Below are 21,786 nucleotides of genomic sequence, written 5' to 3'. Positions count from 1 at the left end.
TGCATCTTGTAATACCAGCACCTCACAAGCACCTGTTACACACTGCATCTTGTAATACCAGCACCTCACAAGCACCTGTTACTCACTGCATCTTGTAACACCAGCACCTCACAAGCACCTGTTACACACTGCATCTTGTAACACCAGCACCTTACAAGCACCTGTTACACACTGCATATTGTAATACCAGCACCTCACAAGCACCTGTTACTCACTGCAACTTGTAACACCAGCACCTCACAAGCACCTGTTACTCACTGCATCTTGTAATACCAGCACCTCACAAGCACCTGTTACACACTGCATCTTGTAATACCAGCACCTCACAAGCACCTGTTACACACTGCATCTTGTAATACCAGCACCTCACAAGCACCTGTTACACAGTGCATATTATAATACCAGCACCTCACAAGCACCTGTTACTCACTGCATTTTGTAATACCAGCACCTCACAAGCACCTGTTACACACTGCATCTTGTAATACCAGCACCTCACAAGCACCTGTTACACACTGCATCTTGTAATACCAGCACCTCACAAGCACCTGTTACACACTGCATATTATAATACCTGCACCTCACAAGCACCTGTTAACCCACTGCAACTTGTAACATCAGCACCTCACAAGCACCTTTTACACACTGCATCTTGTAACACCAGCACCTCACAAGCACCTGTTACACACTGCATCTTGTAACACCAGCACCTCACAAGCACCTGTTACACACTGCATATTGTAATACCAGCACCTCACAAGCACCTGTTACTCACTGCAACTTGTAACACCAGCACCTCACAAGCACCTGTTACTCACTGCATCTTGTAATACCAGCACCTCACAAGCACCTGTTACACACTGCATCTTGTAATACCAGCACCTCACAAGCACCTGTTACTCACTGCATCTCGTAACACCAGCACCTCACAAGCACCTGTTACTCACTGCATCTTGTAACACCAGCACCTCACAAGCACCTGTTACACACTGCATCTTGTAACACCAGCACCTCACAAGCACCTGTTACACACTGCATATTGTAATACCAGCACCTCACAAGCACCTGTTACTCACTGCAACTTGTAACACCAGCACCTCACAAGCACCTGTTACTCACTGCATCTTGTAATACCAGCACCTCACAAGCACTTGTTACACACTGCATCTTGTAATACCAGCACCTCACAAGCACCTGTTACACACTGCATCTTGTAATACCAGCACCTCACAAGCACCTGTTACACACTGCATCTTGTAATATCAGCAACTCACAGGCACCTGTTACACACTGCATCTTGTAATACCAGCACCTCACAAGCACCTGTTACACACTGCATCTTGTAATACCAGCACCTAACAAGCACCTGTTACACACTGCATCTTGTAATACCAGCACCTCACAAGCACCTGTTACTCACTGCATCTTGTAATACCTGCACCTCACAAGCACCTGTTACTCACTGCATCTTGTAACACCAGCACCTCACAAGCACCTGTTACACACTGTGTCTTGTAACACCAGCACCTCACAAGCACCTGTTACACACTGCATCTTTTAATACCAGCACCTCACAAGCACCTGTTACTCACTGCATCTTGTAACACCAGCACCTCACAAGCACCTATTACTCACTGCATCTTGTAATACCTGCACCTCACAAGCACCTGTTACTCACTGCATCTTGTAATACCAGCACCTCACAAGCACCTGTTACACACTGCATCTTGTAATACCAGCACCTCACAAGCACCTGTTACACACTGCATCTTGTAACACCAGCACCTCACAAGCACCTGTTACACACTGCATATTGTAATACCAGCACCTCACAAGCACCTGTTACACACTGCATCTTGTAATATCAGCAACTCACAGGCACCTGTTACACACTGCATCTTGTAATACCAGCACCTCACAAGCACCTGTTACACACTGCATCTTGTAATACCAGCACCTCACAAGCACATGTTACACACTGCATCTTGTAACACCAGCACCTCACAAGCACCTGTTACACACTGCATCTTGTAACACCAGCACCTCACAAGCACAAGTTACACACTGCATATTGTAATACCAGCACCTCACAAGCACCTGTTAGTGTGGGGCATAGAGGTACTAAAATGTTGATTTTCCATTGTTCTCTCTAAGAGAAAGATAAGGAAGATTTTGTGTAATTATAGAGAGATAAGTACATGCAGGGTCAGCTTATCGCAGGGTTAGGAGATTTCTAGGTGTAACTGTAGCAAAGTCAGTCAGGGATGTTATTGAGCTGAGTGTGTTGCTATTAGACACATGCTTTTTAATTTTTTATTTTTTTTTCTATATTCGTTCACAAACAGATCAACTAATTAACGAAATGTTTTCAAATGAGTAATCAAATATAGAACAAGTTTATTTTACTATTGCTTTAACAAATTAATCATCCACGTTTTATTAATTTGTTTATCTTTATATTAAGTTGTTTGTGAACAAATTATTTAGAAAAACAAAACAATACAGAGAAAGTAATGCAAAAATAGGGTTGCCATGTTGCCGCTTTAAGGGAGAACACATGAAAAAATACATATGTCAGGGGATGTTTAAAGAAATGTTTGAATGTTTGATTATGAGAACCCTGACATATGTATTTTTCATGTTTCTCCCTTAAAGCGGCAATATGGCAACATTAAAGGGACACTGTACCCAAAAATTTTCTTTCGTGATTCAGATTGAGCATGAAATTTTAAGCAACTTTCTAATTTACTCCTATTATCAAATTTTCTTCATTCTCTTGATATCTTTATTTGAAATGCAAGAATGTAAGTTTAGATGCCGGCCCATTTTTGGTGAACAACCTGGGTTGTCCTTGCTGATTGGTGGATAAATCCATCCACCAATAAAAAAGTGCTGTCCAGAGTACTAAAACCAAAAAAAAAAGCTTAGATGCCTTCTTTTTCAAATAATGATAGCAAGAGAACGAAGAAAAATTGATAATAGGAGTAAATTAGAAAGTTGCTTAAAATTGCATGCTCTTTCTGAATTACAGAAGAAAAAATTTGGGTACAGTGTCCCTTTAAGCATAAAGAATGTATTGGCAGTTTGAAAAATACTGCTTTTCCTTCTCCCAGTCATTATAAGGGCATAATATTTGCTAACCAGTTAGTATTATGCTAAGTGAAACTGGCCATACTTTGATGTTTAGGAAAATAAAGTGTCTTTTCCTTTTGCCACAACTTTAATTAGACTTATTTTTATGTCATTGCCTTTTCAAACAAGTCTGTAGAATAATTTATGCAGCAGTAGTGTGTATGGATTGGAGATGAACATAGAGAAAGAATCTGAATTATACAGTCAAGAGAAGGAACTCTTTATTCATGAGGATTGTTCAGGTATTTTAAGGAAATGCAGATTGTTTATATTTCTTACATGCAATGAGAAATGAGTGGAATGAAAGCAAAACGTTCTTTGTTTTTGTATGTTTAAAACTTGTGACTGTCAAACTTGTTTTAGATTGTTGTTCTATATGAATCCAGTGATAAGCCTTACTGCCAGCAATGTTTAAAGGGATATTAAAATAAATCTGTTTATATATGCATTGTATATACCAGCAATTAAAGGGACATAAAAAACAAAAACATTATATAGAACATACAATTTTAAACAACTTTCCAATTTACTTATATTATCAAATTTGCTTCATTCTCTTGGTATCCTTTTTTTAAAGTAGCAGCAATATACTACTGGGAGCTAGCTGTACACCAATTACAAGATGCATATATGTGCAGTCACCAATCAGTAGCTAGATCCCTGTAGTGCATTGCTGCCCCTGCACGTATCTAGCAATAATTTTCAACAAAGGATACCAATAGAACAAGCCAATTAGAAAATAGAAGTATATTGGAAATATATTTAAAATTACATGAGCTTTCTGAATTATTAAAGTTTAATTTATGGAGCAACTTAAATAGTTTTTAAAGTAATTGGATTAATCATATGGTAGCATTAGGTGAGGTTATATATGAAAAAACAGGAGTTACAGTGCTATACTAAGCAATATGAGCTGTTTTTTTAAGAGGATATATAGGGTAATAGATGGAGTGATGTGGGAAGGTTTTATAGGAGTCATAGTTATATTGTAGTTTAACATTACATGTTCTATCTGGATCTTGAAAGTTTGGTGTTAGACTTTACTGTCCCTTTAACCACTAAGGGCTAGATTACAAGTGGAACTGTAATTTATCGCACATCCGCAAATGGGCAGATCTCGTTCATTTTTTTCAAAAGTGCCCCATATGCCCCAAAATAGAGGGTCTTTTAGTTTTTCATGGGAAAAAAATGTAGCATTTGTTTTCCATAAAAACCAACTGCACTAGGCAGTTTTTAGGGGTTAAAAGTGGCAGGTCTGGGGTGTTAGAAAAAAAACAGCACTAATAAAGTGCCTTTACATTGAGGTCTATGGGAACTGTGTGTTCCCTGTAAATATATACGTATATGCTTATTTCATATTCATATACATATACATTTACAATTTACCCCCTTCGCTGCACTTTGGTTCTGTGCTGGGTATGACAGTATAAGAATGAGGCTCCCATTGGAGCCTATAGAAGCACGCTCTCGTGAGTGCAATGCTTCCCAGCAATGCCAACGCAAGCTCACATTTGCATTACTGTCAACTTGTAATACCTGTGCACATTAGCGTGTTCTGGTATTACTAAGTAGAGAACAAATATCGCTTTCACAAAAGCAATATTTAGCGCTCCACTTGTAATCTGGCCCTAAATTGTAAAAGTTCTAATTACAAAATGAATTTTCTAGATGCGTTTAAAAGCTGCAAAAATATACACATTTTGCTAAAAAAGTAGCAAACAATAATAAACCACTTGAAAACCCAATGAGCATGTTTATCTCATCTCCCTTAGTTGTGTCCAACAAAGGGCTCACTGTAAATAAGTCACTGTGCACTGCCCTAAGCAATCACAGTGTAGAATATAGCCAGATCTATCTACAGCATTCAGAAAAATACGTAAACTACAGAATTTGAGCTCCAGTCTCTCTACTGATTGTGGAACAAAAACAATTTTCAGAAGTATTTTACAGCAAAAGCAAACAAAATTAAAAATGTATATGAAATATTTTTGTGTTATATATATAATGTATAATGGATCAAATATTGAGTTAAATATAATTTTAGAGGGTGAAAAAACACCCTGGGGGTAAATTATTACAAGTTAAAATCCACCCATCCAATGACTTTTATTGAGTCTACTAATAGTACATTTAACCTGTTTTTGTGTTGTAGGACTATGTAATAGCACTGCTGTTGATAAAGAATTTGTTTAAGGCCCATGTGATGGACAATGAATGAAGTTGGTATTTCTGAGGGTTACCAGTGTGATTTAATAGTGACTGAGTAATTCATTTTATCATCTGCATGCTTTTTTGAATTCTTTGTAGTACAGGCAACTGGTGTGTCAGGGTATGTTTTCTTGTAAGACCAGTTTCTTAGCTACTAGTTTAAAGTTGTTTATTGTTTGATAACTTCTATTCTTGTGCCTGTCATGGTATGACAGCTGTAGTAAGCGTGATTCTAAATGCCTGTTTAGCTTTGATCTCATTTAGAATTTGCATATAACTATATGACAAGTGCCTCCTAAATAATATAGCTGTTTCTATTTCTCTCGACAGTGCTAGATTAGAGCATGGGTCCAATTATATAAAGCACTCTGGGCTTGTGAGATATTGCCAGTACTATGAAGCCCCTGTTGTAATTCTTTAAAGGCAGTTTTTACCTTGAGAGCAGTATATTCTACAAAGGGGAGTTCCTGTTAGAAATGGAAGTGCAGAACACTGTTATATTCCACACAGCCATTGGCTGAACACTCTAGTGACCTATTTATAACTGTCTTTAATTGGCCACAGCAGAGAAGGTAGCCTAAGTTACAACATGGCAGCTCCCATTGTTTTATTGACACTAAACTTTACACTTATTTTGTCAATATTTAAACAACTAATTAAACTTAAAAAAATACATCTACATGTTATTCTCAGACTAATCTTTTCTTTGAATGCATCATTCTATCTAGCATTTATTTAAAAGTGTGTTATGTCCCTTTAAAGGGACATGAAACCCAAAAACATGTTTACATGATTCAGATAGACCATGCAATTTTAAACAACTTTCTAATTTGCTTCTATCAAATTTTCTTTGTTCTCTTTGTATCTTTTGTTAAAACACAGGGACATAAGCTCAGTCGCGTGCACGTGTCTGGAACACTATATGGCAACAGTTTTGCTAGAATTGTATCCATTTGCAAGAGCACTAGATAGCAGCACTATTTCCTGTCTTGTATTGCTCTAGACACCTACCTTAGTATTTCTTCAACAAAGAATACCATGGGAACAAAGCAAATTTGATAATAGAGGTAAACTGGAAACTTTGTTAAAACTCTATGCTCTGTCTGGATCACAAAAGAACATTTTTGGGTTTCATATCCCTTTAATTGCATTAAAAAAGTGTAACAAAATTGTTCTGCAAAAATGTTACCTTATGGAAAAATTAAACTTGAATTAAAATTATGCAGAAAAACAACAACTAAAGTGCACAGTAGAAAATGTAATAAAATGATAGTGCACATGCATAAACTGAAGTGAAAATTGTATTATCTAAGAAGTCTCATCAGAACTGCAATGTCACTGAAATTTTAGAAAGGCAAATTTAAGACGTTTATCTAGATCTACAGGGTTCTCAGTGTGAAAAAGAGACACCTACATTACAATATAATTTTGTGGGTTCTCTCCACACCAGCAAGTTTTTTGGCATTTACTTTAGATTAGTGGTATTCATACCAGGCCATTCACAAGCAGTGAGGGTCAGGGATTTTACAAATTTTGGAGAAGTGTTTCTGTCTGTAATAAACATATTATTATTTTTATGGGGTGCTGTGGAGTGGACCATTTGGTGAAGCCACCTAATATATTCTGGTGATGACATGTTGACAAGTTACTGTAAAATATGTAGGTAACATCCACTGGGAGCATATCAGCTAAATAATGTGCACAAATTGAATGTGTATATTATAGTGCAGCTACAACTCATTCCTTTTAATTCTAGGTGTGTTGCATACTAACCATATTTTTAAATAAGTTCCTTTGCAGCCAAATGGAATTTTGTGTATCAGCCAAAGCATCAGGTGTCTTTGCTGCAGCATAGCCACATGGTTTTGAAGACGTAATGTCATAAGACTATTTTGCATTTATAGTATTATTTATACCCCTATATAATGCACCATGAAAATATTAAGATTGCAGAAATCAATCTATCGTAGTAATGTTATTGTATTTATCTGACAGTTACTGCAGAATTATTACATTTCTACATTTTTTGATGTCTCTTCATATTATCATATACAGGTAGCCCTCAGTTTACGCCGGGGTTAGGTTCCAGAAGGAATGGTTGTAAATTGAAACCGTTGTAAATTGAAACCCAGTTTATAATGTAAGTCAATGGGAAATGAGGGAGTTAGGTTCCAGGCCCCTATCAACATTGTCATAAGTAACACCTAAACATTATTTTTAAAGCTTTGAAATAAAGACTTTAAATGCTAAACAGCATTTTAAACCTAATAAAATAATCACACAACACAGAATATATAATTAAACTAAGTTAAATGAACAAAAACATTTGCTAAACTGCATTATAAACCTAATAAAATAATCACACAACAAAGACTTTACTTGCATTTTTCTGCAAACAGTTCTTTCTATGCATTTCAATCTGGACTGATTTATAGACAGAAAGATCTTGTTCCTTTGAAAACTGCTCGATAGCTTAGGTCTAGTTACACAAATTAATTTCAGCTTGCTTGCCTTGCATATCTTTGCTGCAACACAAGCGGACAGCTCCACCTACTGGCTATTTTAATCAATGCACTGCTTTTTAATGCTTTTCAATAGCAGTCACATGACTGAAAAAAAAGGTTGTTATTCTGAAACGGCTTAAATTGAACCGTTGTAAACCGAGGGCCACCTGTATTTATGTTATTATATATTCATATTATTTTATTGCATGTCTCTACTTGTAAAAAAATATGCATTTCTAACCCCTTAACGACCAAGGACGTACGCCACACGTCCTCTAAAAAAATACACTTAATGACCGAGGACGTGTGGCGTACGTCCTTGGTCTGGAAAGCAGCTGGAAGCGATCCTGCTCGCTTCCAGCTGCTTTCCGGTTATTGCAGTGATGCCTCGATATGGAGGCATCCTGCAATAACCCCCCTTGGCCATCCGATGCAGAGAGAGCCACTCTGTGGCCCTCTCTGCACCGGACATCGATGGCCGGTAGCGTTGGTGGGTGGGAGCCGACTTGGGAGGCGGGTGGGCGGCCATCGGTGAGATCTGGAAGGTGGAGGAGGGCGGGATCGGGGGCGGATCTTTCGGGGGCGCGTGCACGGGGGGTGGCGGGCGGGCGCGTGCACGGGGCGGGAGCGGGTGGGAACCGCTACACTACAGAAAATTTTTTATAAGTATATTGTCAAATAAAATGAAATACTTTTTTTACCAAAGCATCTAAGGGATCTGGAGGGGTGGGGGGTTGGTATTGGGGGGGGGGAAGCTACACTACAGAAAAGGGACATTTTTTAATAAAAAAAAATGCATATTATTCACTAAAATGGGTACTGGCAGACAGCTGCCAGTACCCAAGATGGCGCACATTAAGTCAGAGGGGGAGGGTTAGAGAGCTGTTTGGTGGGGGATCAGTGAGGTTGGGGGCTAAGGGGGATCCTACACAGAAGCATATGTAAATATGCAAAAAAAAATGCACAAAAAAGCCAAAATTTTCCTTTTATTTTAGTACTGGCAGAGTTTCTGCCAGTACTTAAGATGGCGGGGACATTTGTGGGGTAGGGGAGGGAAGAGAGATGTTTGGGAGGGATCAGGGGGTCTGATGATTCAGGTGGGAGGCTGATCTTTACACTAAAGCTAAAATTAACCCTGCAAGCTCCCTACAAGCTACCTAATTAACCCCTTCACTGCTAGCCATAATACACGTGTGATGCGCAGCGCCATTTAGCAGCATTCTAATTACCAAAAAGCAACGCCAAAGTCATATATGTCTGCTATTTCTGAACAAAGGGGATCCCAGAGAAGCATTTACAACCATTTGTGCCATAATTGCACAAGCTGTTTGTAAATGATTTCAGTGAGAAACCTAAAATTGTGAAAAATTTAACGTTTTTTTTAATTTGATCGCATTTGGCGGTGAAATGGTGGCATGAAATATACCAAAATGGGCCTAGATCAATACTTGGGGTTGTCTACAACACTACACTAAAGCTAAAATTAACCCTAGAAGCTCCCTACATGCTCCCTAATTAACCCCTTCACTGCTGGGCATAATACACGTGTGGTGCGCAGTGGCATTTAGCAGCCTTCTAATTACCAAAAAGCAATGCCAAAGCCATATATGTCTAATATTTCTGAACAAAGGGGATCCCAGAGAAGAATTTACAACCATTTATGCCATAATTGCACAAGCAGTTTGTAAATAATTTCAGTGAGAAATTGAACGTTTGTGAAAAAAATTGTGAAAAAGTGAACGATTTTTTGTATTTAATCGCATTTGGCGGTGAAATGATGGCATGAAATATACCAAAATGGGCCTAGATCAATACTTTGGGTTGTCTTCTAAAAAAAAATATATACATGTCAATGGATATTCAGGGATTCCTGAAAGATATCAGTGTCCCAATGTAACTAGCGCTAATTTTGAAAAAAAATGGTTTGAAAATAGCAAAGTGCTACTTGTATTTATGGCCCTATAAGTTACAAAAAAAGCAAAGAACATGTTAACATTTGGTATTTCTAAACTCAGGACAAAATTTAGAAACTATTTAGCATGGGTGTTTTTTGGTGGTTATAGATATGTAACAGATTTTGGGGTTCAAAGTTAGAAAAAGTGTGTTTTTTTCCATTTTTCTTCATATTTTATAATTTTTTTTATAGTAAATGATAAGATATGATGAAAATAATGGTATTTTTAGAAAGTCCATTTAATGGCGAGAAAAACGGTATATAATATGTGTGGGTACAGTAAATGAGGAAGAGGAAAATTTCAGCTAAACACAAACACCGCAGAAATGTAAAAATAGCCTTGGTCCTAAACGGACAGAAAATGGAAAAGTGCTCTGGTCACTAAGGGGTTAATGGATGTACGTTGCTATCTATCACTATTTCTTATTACTTACATACATTTTATCTCAAATCAAATTACTATGCATGTTATAAATATTCTGATTTTATTAAATACCCAAGTTATGATGCCCCTGCTACCATATATACGTGTATCCCTCTGGCTCTAACACAGCACACTGTTACTACTTGGCTTGGTAACCTATTATTTAGTTCACCCATGTGTTTTCCAAAGTTTCTACCTCTGACCAATCCGCACTCAACTACCCACTCAGCCACTGAAACACAATCTCATTTCTAGAGCAATGCCAGCACTTTTTCTATCCATGCCTATCAGAAACAAACCATACCAGCCCCTCACCCTCACTGCCACCACCGCACACAACTATACCACCATACCCACACCCCCTAATGCCAGCTTTACATATCTTTACACTAAGCACCTCACTCCCTACGTGCCAGCTCTTCACACCCATCTCACGTACCCATTTTCTTGAAGGCTCGGAGCCCATCATTCCTTGTCCTCTGCACCTCTTGCTCCACCACTTCAGGTTGTGCTTGATACTTCTTTTTTCTGCCCCCACACATCGTCCTCCAGTAGCTGGGCATGTCATATCTCCTGTGTTCTCCCTGCCTTCCCTGCAATCTTTCAGTTACTTTGTCCCTCTCTCTCTATAAAACCTCTAACTACTCCTGTATTTTTAACTTTGATCCCTTTAGCATGTTCTATTAATCTCCGTATTTCTCTCACTCCTGTCACACACACTGCCTTGTCCTTATCGTTCTCACTAGTATTCCTCAGCTTTGCTTGATCTGGAGTCTTTGTGTACGATCGGCCCCAGTCCAGCCTTCCACAAATTCACTCCCTCCCTTGCTCCTCCTTAGCACTGATTTCCCAGTCTCTGGCTTCTCTCACTGCCTGTATCACATTTCACTCTCTTAAAGTTGCAGCTGCACTTGAAGAAGGAGGAAAGAATGTGTGTGTGTGATAAGTGTAGCTGTGCAGGATTAGTGACAATGTGCGTGTGTCTGTCTAATTCCTATTTCTTGAGATTCATGCAATGCTAATTGTATGATATAAAGTTGTTAAAGCAACATTATTCTATCACATGCTATCTAGATAAAAAAAAAATAGAGTAAGAGAATGCCAGATTTTCTATGTGTTCTGTATATATATATATATATATATATATATATATATATATATATATATATATATATATATATATATATATATATATATATATATATATATATATATATATATATATACACACATACATACATACACACACATATATATATATATATATATATATATATATATATATATATATATATATACATATTCACAACACATAGAGAGTGTGGCTCTCTCTTATAAGCACTCAGCTAGATTAAAATCAAAATGGAAGAGTTAGTAACAGCATTTGGCCAAATGGTGATAGGCCCAGGACCATGTCAGGGTTTCTTCCTCCCTGGGTTCCTAACCTACACCCACACAATGCCTGCCTTTAACCAAATACACTGGGATACAAACAAGGGTGACACTGGCCCTTTGTAATTTCTCTAGACACATACAAAACATGGAAAAAGACTATACTCTCAAACCGGACTGGGTACACATCCTTTTTTTCCGCGACTCGAGTATACCGCAAATCCACTTACGTAAATTGCGTATCCTATCTTTTCAATGGGATTTTCCTAACGCCGGTATTACGAGTCTTGGAAAAAGTGAGGGGTACACCCTCCCCTGTCAAGACTGATACCGCATTTAAAAGTCAGTAGTTAAGAGTTTTATGGGCTAACACCGTAACATAAAACTCTTAACTAAACTGCTAAAAAGTACACTAACACCCATAAACTACCTATTAACCCCTAAACCGAGGCCCCCCACATCGCAAACACTATAGTAAAAATTTTAACCCCTAATCTGCCTAACCGGACATCCCCACCACTTCAATAAATGTATTAACCCCTAAACCGCTGTACTCCCGCCTCACAAACACTAGTTAAATATTATTAACCCCTAATCTGCTGTCCCTTACATTGCCAACACTATATTAAATTTATTAACCCCAAAATCAAAGTCTAACCCTAACACCCTACTAACTTAAATATTATTTAAATAAATCGAAATAAAATTACTACAATTAAATAAATTATTCCTATTTAAAACTAAATACTTACTTATAAAATAAACCCTAAAATAGCTACAATATAACTTATAGTTACATTTGTATCTAGCTTAGGTTTTATTTTTATTTTACAGGCAAGTTTGTATTTATTTTAAATAGGTACAATAGTTATTAAATAGTTATTAACTATTTAATAGCTAGCTACCTAGTTAAAATAAAGACAAATATACCTGTAAAATAAAACCTAACCTAAGTTACAATTACACCTAACACTACACTATAATTAAATAAATTAACTAAATTAACTACAGTTAATTACAATTAAATAAACTAAATTACGGAAAAAAACCCACTAAATTACAGAAAATAATAAAATAATTATAAGTTTTTAAACTAATTACACCTAATCTAATCCCCCTAATAAAATAAAAAAGCCCCCCAAAATAATTAAAATCCCTACCTTATAGTAAATTACAAATAGCCCTTAAAAGGGCTTTTTGCGGGGCATTGCCCCAAAGTAATCAGCTCTTTTACCTGTAATACCCCCCAACATTAAAACCCACCACCCACACACCCAACCCTACTCTAAAACCCATTCAATCCCCCCTTAATAAAACCTAACACTACCACCTTGAAGATCACCCTACCTTGAGACGTCTTCACCTAACCGGGCAGAAGTGGTCCTCCAGACGGTCCGAAGTCTTCATCCTATCCGGGCAGAAGAAGTCCTCCAGACGGCCAGAAGTCTTCATCCAGGCGGCATCGTCTATCTTCATCCATCCAGAGCGGGTCCATCTTCAAGACATCTGACACGGAGCATCCTCTTCTTTCAACGGCGACTGGAACAATGACAGGTCCTTTAAATGACGTCATCCAAGATGGCGTCCCTTTAATTCCGATTGGCTGATAGAATTCTATCAGCCAATCGGAATTAAGGTAGAAAAAATCCTATTGACTGATCCAATCAGCCAATAGGATTGAGCTTGCATTCTATTGGCTGTTCCAATCATGCGAGCTCAATCCTATTGGCTGTTCTAATCAGCCAATAGGATTGAACTTCAATCCTATTGGCTGATTGGATCAGCCAATAGGATTTTTTCTACCTTAATTCCGATTGGCTGATAGAATTCTATCAGCCAATCGGAATTGAAGGGACGCCATCTTGGATGACATCATTTAAAGGACCCGTCATTGTTCCAGTCACCGTCAAAAGAAGAGGATACTCCGCGTCGGATGTCTTGAAGATGGACCCGATCCGCTCCGGATGGATGAAGATAGAAGATGCCGCCTGGATGAAGACTTCTGGCCATCTGGAGGACCTCTTCTGCCCGGATAGGATGAAGACTTCGGACCATCTGGAGGACCACTTCTGCCCGGTTGGGTAAAGACGTCTCAAGGTAGGGTGATCTTCAAGGGGGTAGTGCTAGGTTTTATTAAGGGGGGATTGGGTGGGTTTTAGAGTAGGGTTGGGTGTGTGGGTGGTGGGTTTTAATGTTGGGGGGGTATTGTCTTTTTTTTACAGGTAAAAGAGCTGATTTCTTTGGAGCAATGCCTCGCAAAAATCCCTTGTCACAAATATCTCAGGATTCAGCTGCTAAGGAGTTAACTTTGTGTAGCTTGCACTCAAAACAGTTATTTGTTTTCAAGAAGAATTGTGTTTGTATTTTCTTTGAAGTGCCAGAACCCCCTAAATAGCCACCAAATGTTAGTGTGTATGCATTGAGTCATAAAGTCACAGAGATACACAGGATAAAGTTTATGGCTTAAGCTGTCAATAGAATGCCTGATGCAAAACAGGCCCTTCATTACAAAAACTGACCAGGTCACTGACAGGACATTGGTATATTATGTACATATGTGGGTTAAAACTGTTATAACCTAAAGGAAGGTAAATATGACAACCTATGGCCTATTTGATATCAAACCGATTCTCCCAATAAAACTAAAAGGTTCTAAATATGTAAATATAGAAATTTCTTACCTAGCAGGAATGATAATGGATTGTATAAATTCAGGCAAGAAATTAGTCTATTGAAGGTTGTAAAGAGAGGGGGGTTTCTTAGCCCGCCCAGGAGGGTGTGGTTAAGCAACCTGATCTCTGAAAAGTAGCGTTTAAGAATCTTATTTTTTAACAATAAGATTGTCATTCTTACAAGGGGAGCTGCTGTACAGAAGTAAGGAGCCATCATTTTCATGCCAGCCCCTGGCGCATATCTTGAAGACTAGGAAAGTATTCAATTCTGTTTTTCTCCTTTTTATTTTTAAAATACTGTTTGCGTGTGTAATTTTATTTGTAACAACTTTTTATTAATAATGCATTGTGCATAATATTTTTGGCATAATAAATAATTCCTTTATTAAGTTTGGCCTTTGTCTAATAATTGAACCACGTTACTGAAAGAGACTGGAATATTAGAACTGTATAATTTAGGTTATTTTCCACTAAATTGTATTTCTAGAGTTAATGTGTAAAGTCTGGGGTTTTCCTTAAGATTTTCCCTTTAATAAATTTTAAGTTGTGGCAGCATTTGAGCTATAGGATTGATAGTTTATTGTGGGTGGCATTGAAAAGGGAGTGAAACATAGAAACATAGAAACATAGATATTGACGGCAGATAAGAGCCATAGGCCCAGCAAGTCTGCCCGACCTTACCTAACAGTATAAACTTATCTAGTTCGCAGGATAGCCCTATGCTTGTCCCATGCATTTTTAAAGTCCCCCACAGTGTTTGTTGCTACTACCTCTTGAGGAAGTTTATTCCATAAATCAATCACTCTTTCTGTAAAGAAGTGCTTCCTCAAATTACTCCTGAATCTACTACCCTTTAGCTTGTGCTCATGACCCCTTGTTCTTGAATTTTCCATTTTATGTAAAATACCCACAGCCTCAGTTTTACTAAACTCTTTAATGTACTTGAAAGTTGCTATCATATCACCTCTTTCCCTTCTCTCCTCTAAGCTATACATATTTAGGTCATTGAGCCTATCCTGGTAAGTTTTATTTTTTAGACCATGTACCATTTTGGTAGCCCTCCTTTGCACAGATTCAAGTTTGTTAATATCCTTCTGAAGATATGGTCTCCAGAACTGCACACAATACTCAAGATGAGGCCTAACTAATGATCTATAAAGTGGCATAAGAACCTTACTATTTCTGCTGCAAATACCTCTACCAATACATCCAAGCATTCTGCTAGCCTTACTCGCTGCATTACTACATTGTTTACTAAGTTTTAAATCATCTGAAATAATAATTCCCAAGTCCTGTTCCTCGTCTGTAACAGTCAGTAAAGTGTAATTGAGTCTGTAATTAACATTTGGATTTTTCTTCCCTAAATGCATTATTTTACACTTTGCTGTGTTAAACTTTAGATCCCAGTCGTTTGTCCAATCCTCCAATTGTTGTATATCACTTCTCATTTTGTCTACCCCCCCTGGAACATCCACTCTGTTGCAAATTTTTGTATCATCTGCAAAGAGACATACTTTCCCCTGTAGCCCTTTGCTGATATCGCAGATAAATATGTTAAACAAAACAGGCCCCAGAACTGACCCCTGAGGAACACCACTAGTAACAGCCCCCTCTGCTGAATGAACGCCATTTACTAAGACACTTTGTTTTCTGTCCTTAAGCCAGCATTCCACCCATTTCACAATTTTTGAATCTAGACCAAGGAGATATAGTTTGTGAATAAGTTTATTGTGTGGGACGGTGTCAAATGCTTTGCTGAAATCTAGATATGCTACATCAACTGCTCCTCCCTTGTCTAATACTTTTGTTACATAATCAAAGAAGTCAATTAGATTAGTCTGACATGATCTCCCTGAAGTAAAACCATGCTGATTTTGGTCCTCTAAATTGTTTGTCTTTATGTAAGTCATAATTCTTTCTTTTAAGAGGCTTTCCATTAATTTCCCTACTACTGAAGTTAAACTAACTGGCCTGTAGTTGCCAGATTCTTCTCTACTGCCCTTTTTATGAAGGGGTATTACATTTGCTATTCTCCAATCATCTGGGACAGCTCCTGTTAATAGTGACTGATTAAACAGATCAGTTAATGGGACAGTTAGCACTGATCGAAGTTCTTTTAAAACCCTTGGATGAATATTATCAGGACCCACTGCCTTTGTAACATTTATTTTTGATAATGCTAACAAAACCTCATCCTCTGTAAAAAGATTACTGTTAAGCTTGTTTCTATTTTGCGTAGCATCCCTTAATGTAGACATTGTATCTTCACAATCTTTAGTGAAAACAGAACAGAAGTAATCATTGAGACAGTCTGCAATCTGCTTATCTCCTTCTATTATTCTACCATCAACGGATTTCAATTTTACTATTCCTACCTTATTTTTTCTTCTTTCACTGATATATCTAAAGAATGTTTTGTCCCCATGTTTTACTGACTGTGCTATCTTCTCTTCTGCATGAGCTTTAACCTTCCTAATTAACTGCTTAGTCTTTTTTTGTTGGAGTCTCCATATTTTCATATCATCATCTGCTTGTGTGTGTCTGTAATTTTTATAAGCTATCTTTTTTGTCTTTACAGCATGTGCTACTTCTTTGGAAAACCAAATTGGTTTCCGCTTTCTTTTACTTTTACAGACATGTCTAATACAGTGTGCGGTTGCATCTAAAATGGCACCTTTCACAAATTCCCACTGTTCTTGAACCCCTGTAATAAGAGTTTTCCCCTTTAAATAGTTTTTTAGGTATTCTCCCATTAATGAAAAATCTGCCGTCCTAAAGTCTAAAACTTTTGTTTTAGTCTGGGTGGACAGTTCCTGAACATGAATACTAAACCAAACATATTGATGATCACTGGATCCTAAGTTCTCACCTACAGACACATCTGAAACTGTATCACTGTTTGTAAGTATTAGATCTAATATAGCTTCCTTACGAGTTGGTTCCTTGACTAATTGTTCAAGTGATTCCCCTAGCAGAGATTCAAGAATATACCTGCTTCTAGCCGATCTAGCAGAAGGAATCTTCCAGTCTATATCTGGCAAATTAAAGTCCCCCAGTACTATAACCTTACCCTTCATGGTCATTTTGGTTATTTCATCTAATAACAGATTGTCCAGTTTTTCATCCTGCAATGGAGGCCTATATACAACCCCTATTCTAAAAACATTTTTATCTCCAATTTCAAAAGTCACCCAAATACTTTCCACCTCATCATTTGTTCCTACAATTTCAGTAACCTTTATATTTTCATTTACATACAAAGCAACTCCTCCACCTTTCTTTCCTACTCTGTTCTTTTTAAATAACCTGTATCCAGGTATGACTATGTCCCAGTCATGCAAATCATTGTACCATGTTTCTGTTATAGCTACTAAATCCAAGTTGTCCCTAGTCATTATTGAAATGAGTGCAGGTAATTTATTTCCTAAGCTGCGAGCATTTGTGCTCATGGCACGAAGAATTTTTCTACTAGAATTTCTAGAATTGTTACTTGGACTAACAGTTTTGGCATGCTGTGGGGGGCAGGTGGATATATTAATGCTACCCCCCTTTATTAGTTTAAATGATTTCTAATAAAGTATTTGAACTCCTCTCCCAGATACTCTGTTCCTTTAGCATCCAAATGCAAGCCATCTCTCCTAAATAACCTAGTATCTTTCCAAACAGAGCTATAATGGCCAATAAAACCAAATCCTCGTTCCCTGCACCACTTGTCTAACCAAGAATTAAATGTTGTTATCCGCTCCATCTTTCCTGCTTCGTGGTCATACACAGGTAAAATAGCAGAAAATGATAGAGTTGATGCCACAGTCTCTAAATGATTACCTAGGTCACAAAACTGTTTCTGAACAGCAGCGACATGATTACTAGCCAGATCATTTGTTCCTAAATGTACAATCACATCTAACTCACTTCCCTTTCCTGCTGCCTTAACAATTCTCAAAATACGATTCTTATCCCTGTGAGCAGTAGCTCCTGGAAGACATCTAAGCTCCCTTGTTTCTCCTTTACTTTCACCTAAATACACATTCCTCAAAATAGAGTCACCCACTAACAGTCTTTTTCTCAAAAACACATCTGCAGTTCTTTCCTGTGTTATGTTACCTGGAGAATCAGGTGCCAATAGATTTAAATTACCTGTTACAGCTTCAGAGAGCTCAGAAACAGCAATCTCCTCATCACAAGTGTATTCGGCAAGAGCAGCATAGGAGTTTTGCAATGGCAGAGGTTGTGGGCAATGCTTCTGGTCTACTGTTCTAATTCTTCCAGAGCCTACAGTGATCCATCTGCCTCTCCTTGCTGATCTCTGGGGTAGAGGGGCTTCTTTCTGAGGCAGCTTTGTAGAGGTAACAGGTATGTTACTTACCTTAGCTTGAAGTTTAGCTATTTCCTCCCTTAACAGGGAAAACTGCTTACAAACAGGACAGCCCCTAAATCTCCAAAAAGTAGAACGATTAAAAAGTGCAAAACACCCATTGCATTGTATCTGAGACATTTTAAACTATGCAACACTTTAACAATAAGAAAAATATAAGTATTATTTACTACTGAATAAGCCTGAATAACCCTGAATAACTCCTGAAATAACTCAAATATCCTTATGTATTTGATCCTTTTTTAGTTTGATCTCTTTGCTAAGAAGCAGAGCTAAATGGGCATTTCTCTTACGTCTAGTACAGATTAAGGGAGTGCGAATTAACTCTTGCACCCACTAAACTGAATCACAAGCTTGCCTGGTATGGCTAGATTGTGACCTATAGGTGACAGAAAAGGGGGCTGAAAACCCTTTCGGTGCCAAATAAGTGACTGGCGCAGGGTTGGATAACCTTGGTTCATCACAAATTGGTGGGCAGCGGTGTAGATAAATTTTTTTATTATTAGATTTTAGTGCTTGTGGATTTGCTAGTGTGAAAATCCCGGTACTAAAAGAAATTGTTTCTTACAATTTACAAAGGCTAAAACTCAGTGCATTATATAGTCACACATTGCAAACAGTCCCCTTCCCTATTCTCTGTTTTTCTTTTCTATTTTATTTTTGCTATGGAGGCATACGAGCAGCGATCTAGAGAGGCACTTATACTCCTATGCCAGGAGCGGGATATTCCAATACGTTCAAAGAACAAAGATTTACTAATACAAGCTCTTGTTGAATATGATAACAGCCAAATCACACCAGTTGAAGTCCCAGGAGAGATGTCTGCAGCTGTGGGCGGTGATGCATCAGGATCTGGGGATCCATTGGACTGTTATTTGCAAACTGTTCTTAAACATATGGGCTCAGTGGATGCAAGTTTGCGCATGGAACTGATTACAAAGTTTTATGAATGACAGGCTGCTGTAGCTGAGAGAGAGGCTCTGGCAGCTGAAAGGCAGGCTGCTGAACGACAGGCGGAGAGGGAGTATTAGCTACAGCTTGCACGGTTGGAGAGAGGGATGGTCTCACCTGTTGTTAGTGAACCTAGAGACCCCCCTGCTCCCAGAGTGCGTGCAGAGAATTTTCCCACCCTGGAGAAAGATGGAGATGAGGATGTATTCCTGCGTAGCTTTGAGAAAGTGTGCAGACAGTTCCAGTTGCCAAGGGAGCAATGGGCCAAGTACCTTACCCCTGGCCTGAAAGGTCCTTCACTAGAGGCGTTTGCTGAACTACCCCCAGAGTTTGATCAGGACTATGATTCCATTAAAGCTGCACTGCAGAGGAGATACAATCTTACTCCTGAAGTTTACCGAAAGAAATTCCGTTCTCTGCAGAAAGGTTTGTCAGAGAGCTATATTACAGCTGTTGGGAACTTGAGGACAGCCTTTAAACAGTGGGTCAGAGGATTAAAAGTTGCCACTTTGGAGGAGCTGGAAGATTTGATTGTGAAGGAGCAATTTCTGCAGCTATGCCCAGCCGGAGTTCAAGAATGGGTCTTAGATCGGAAGCCCATAACAGCATTGGAAGCTGGCGAGCTGGCTGATTTTTACACAGCTAACAGGTCTCCAGAGAATGGGAGGAAATCCTTTTCTAAGGGGGGATCCACCTGTAAAGGAGCTGTTGCACAACCCCCTTCACAAAGCCTGCTGTGCCTTTATCCAGTGTGTCTGCTCCCTCTGGGAAAGGAGGGGCGAGTGCTGCATCTGGGCAGGGGGATACCCGCAGATGTTTTGTTTGCAACAAAGTGGGCCACATCAGCTCCACTTGCCCAGAGAGGATTAACTTGGGGCAAGCAGCTGGAGGGAGTAATCCCTCAGAAGTACCAGCATCTGTTTTGTTTGTTACCTGTCCAGAGGAAAACAACCATGAGAACTTGCAACCTGTGACTGTTGGAGATAAGGTAACCTTAGGGCTAAGGGACACAGGTGCAGAAGTGACTATGGTGCATCCAAAGCTAGTGAACTCTGAGAACATTATACCTGGAAAGACTCTAGCAGTTAAAGGGATTGGGGGAATGAAACTTGCAGTGCCTATGGCACGTGTATATCTTGATTGGGGAGTGGGGAGAGGTTTAAGAAATGTGGGGGTATCTGAAAATATTCCTAATGATGTTTTACTGGGTACTGATTTGGGTAGATTGTTATCTCTTTATGTGCCTGACAATGCTACATGTGACCTAGTGACATTAGTTGCAGACCCTTATGTGGAAAGGGCTGTGTGTAAAAATGCTCAGAGACATTATGACCAGGAGGGAGGACAGAGTGCATGTGTGCGCAGGGCTGTGCCTGAACTGGGGGTGTCTGTGCTGAGAGGTGAATCTGTAAGAGGGGAGACTGACTGGGGAGAACGACAGACAGACGGTGTGTGTCTTCCTGTACTTAAACCAGCAGTATCGGCAGAATTACCATTAGCTGTACAGGGTGAGACTGATGGGGGAGAAAGGCAGCTAGACTGTGTGGGTCTGTCTGTGCCTCAACCAAGTTTAGCTGTACGGGAAGAACTTGTCTGTGAGAGAAGGCAGATGAGGGGTGCGTGTCTGTCTGTGATTGAATCAGTGGATTCTATAGAAGGAGGTGAGATTGACGGGGGAGAGAATGACTGGGTGACTGGGCCGCTGGATGATGTGTGACAGTCTCTGCCAGGGACAATTCCGTACCCTGTGAAAAGACACAATACTTGGGATAAATGGCAGAAGGAAGATGTGTGCTTGTCTGCACCAGTGTCAAAAGGGTCCCAGATTCTGTGTGATTATGCAAAGTGGCAGACTGACTGTGAGAGAGAGCAGGGGGGCAAACTAGCCCACTCTATGACAGAAGCAGCAAAGCCACAGATTTCAGAGTGTGTGGGGGAGGAGGGTACAGGATACTCTTTGAGGGACCCCCAGAGTGAGTGTGAAAGATTGTGGGTGACAGAGACCCCAGTAACCTCAGCTTTGACCTATAACCAGACTGCACAGGCTAGGGGACAGAGACTGACGCAGACTGCAGGCACAGGGGGGAGGAGTACAGAGAGTTCTACTCCAGTGGGAGGGCAAGAGCCTATGGTAGTTAAGCAGCAACTGACAGCACACAATATGTTTAGAGAGC

General features: G+C 39.0%; 1 protein-coding gene across 1 annotated transcript in view; it reads right to left on the bottom strand.

Annotated features, from left to right (window-relative positions):
• PLCD3 (phospholipase C delta 3) overlaps positions 1 to 11,070 on the bottom strand; it is a 319,734-nt gene extending 308,664 nt beyond the window's left edge. Inside the window, exon 1 of the mRNA XM_053699833.1 lies at positions 10,662 to 11,070. Within this exon, the coding sequence (XP_053555808.1) occupies positions 10,662 to 10,785 (124 nt within the window). The 5' untranslated portion in view covers positions 10,786 to 11,070. The remainder of the gene's footprint in view (positions 1 to 10,661) is intronic.
• Positions 11,071 to 21,786: the final 10,716 nt, after the last annotated feature.

The sequence above is a fragment of the Bombina bombina genome, chromosome 1 (assembly GCF_027579735.1).
Source record: "Bombina bombina isolate aBomBom1 chromosome 1, aBomBom1.pri, whole genome shotgun sequence".
Lineage (NCBI taxonomy): Eukaryota > Metazoa > Chordata > Amphibia > Anura > Bombinatoridae > Bombina > Bombina bombina.
The sequence above is the reverse complement of the archived record's forward strand: the minus strand, read 5'-3'. Positions and strand labels throughout refer to the sequence as shown.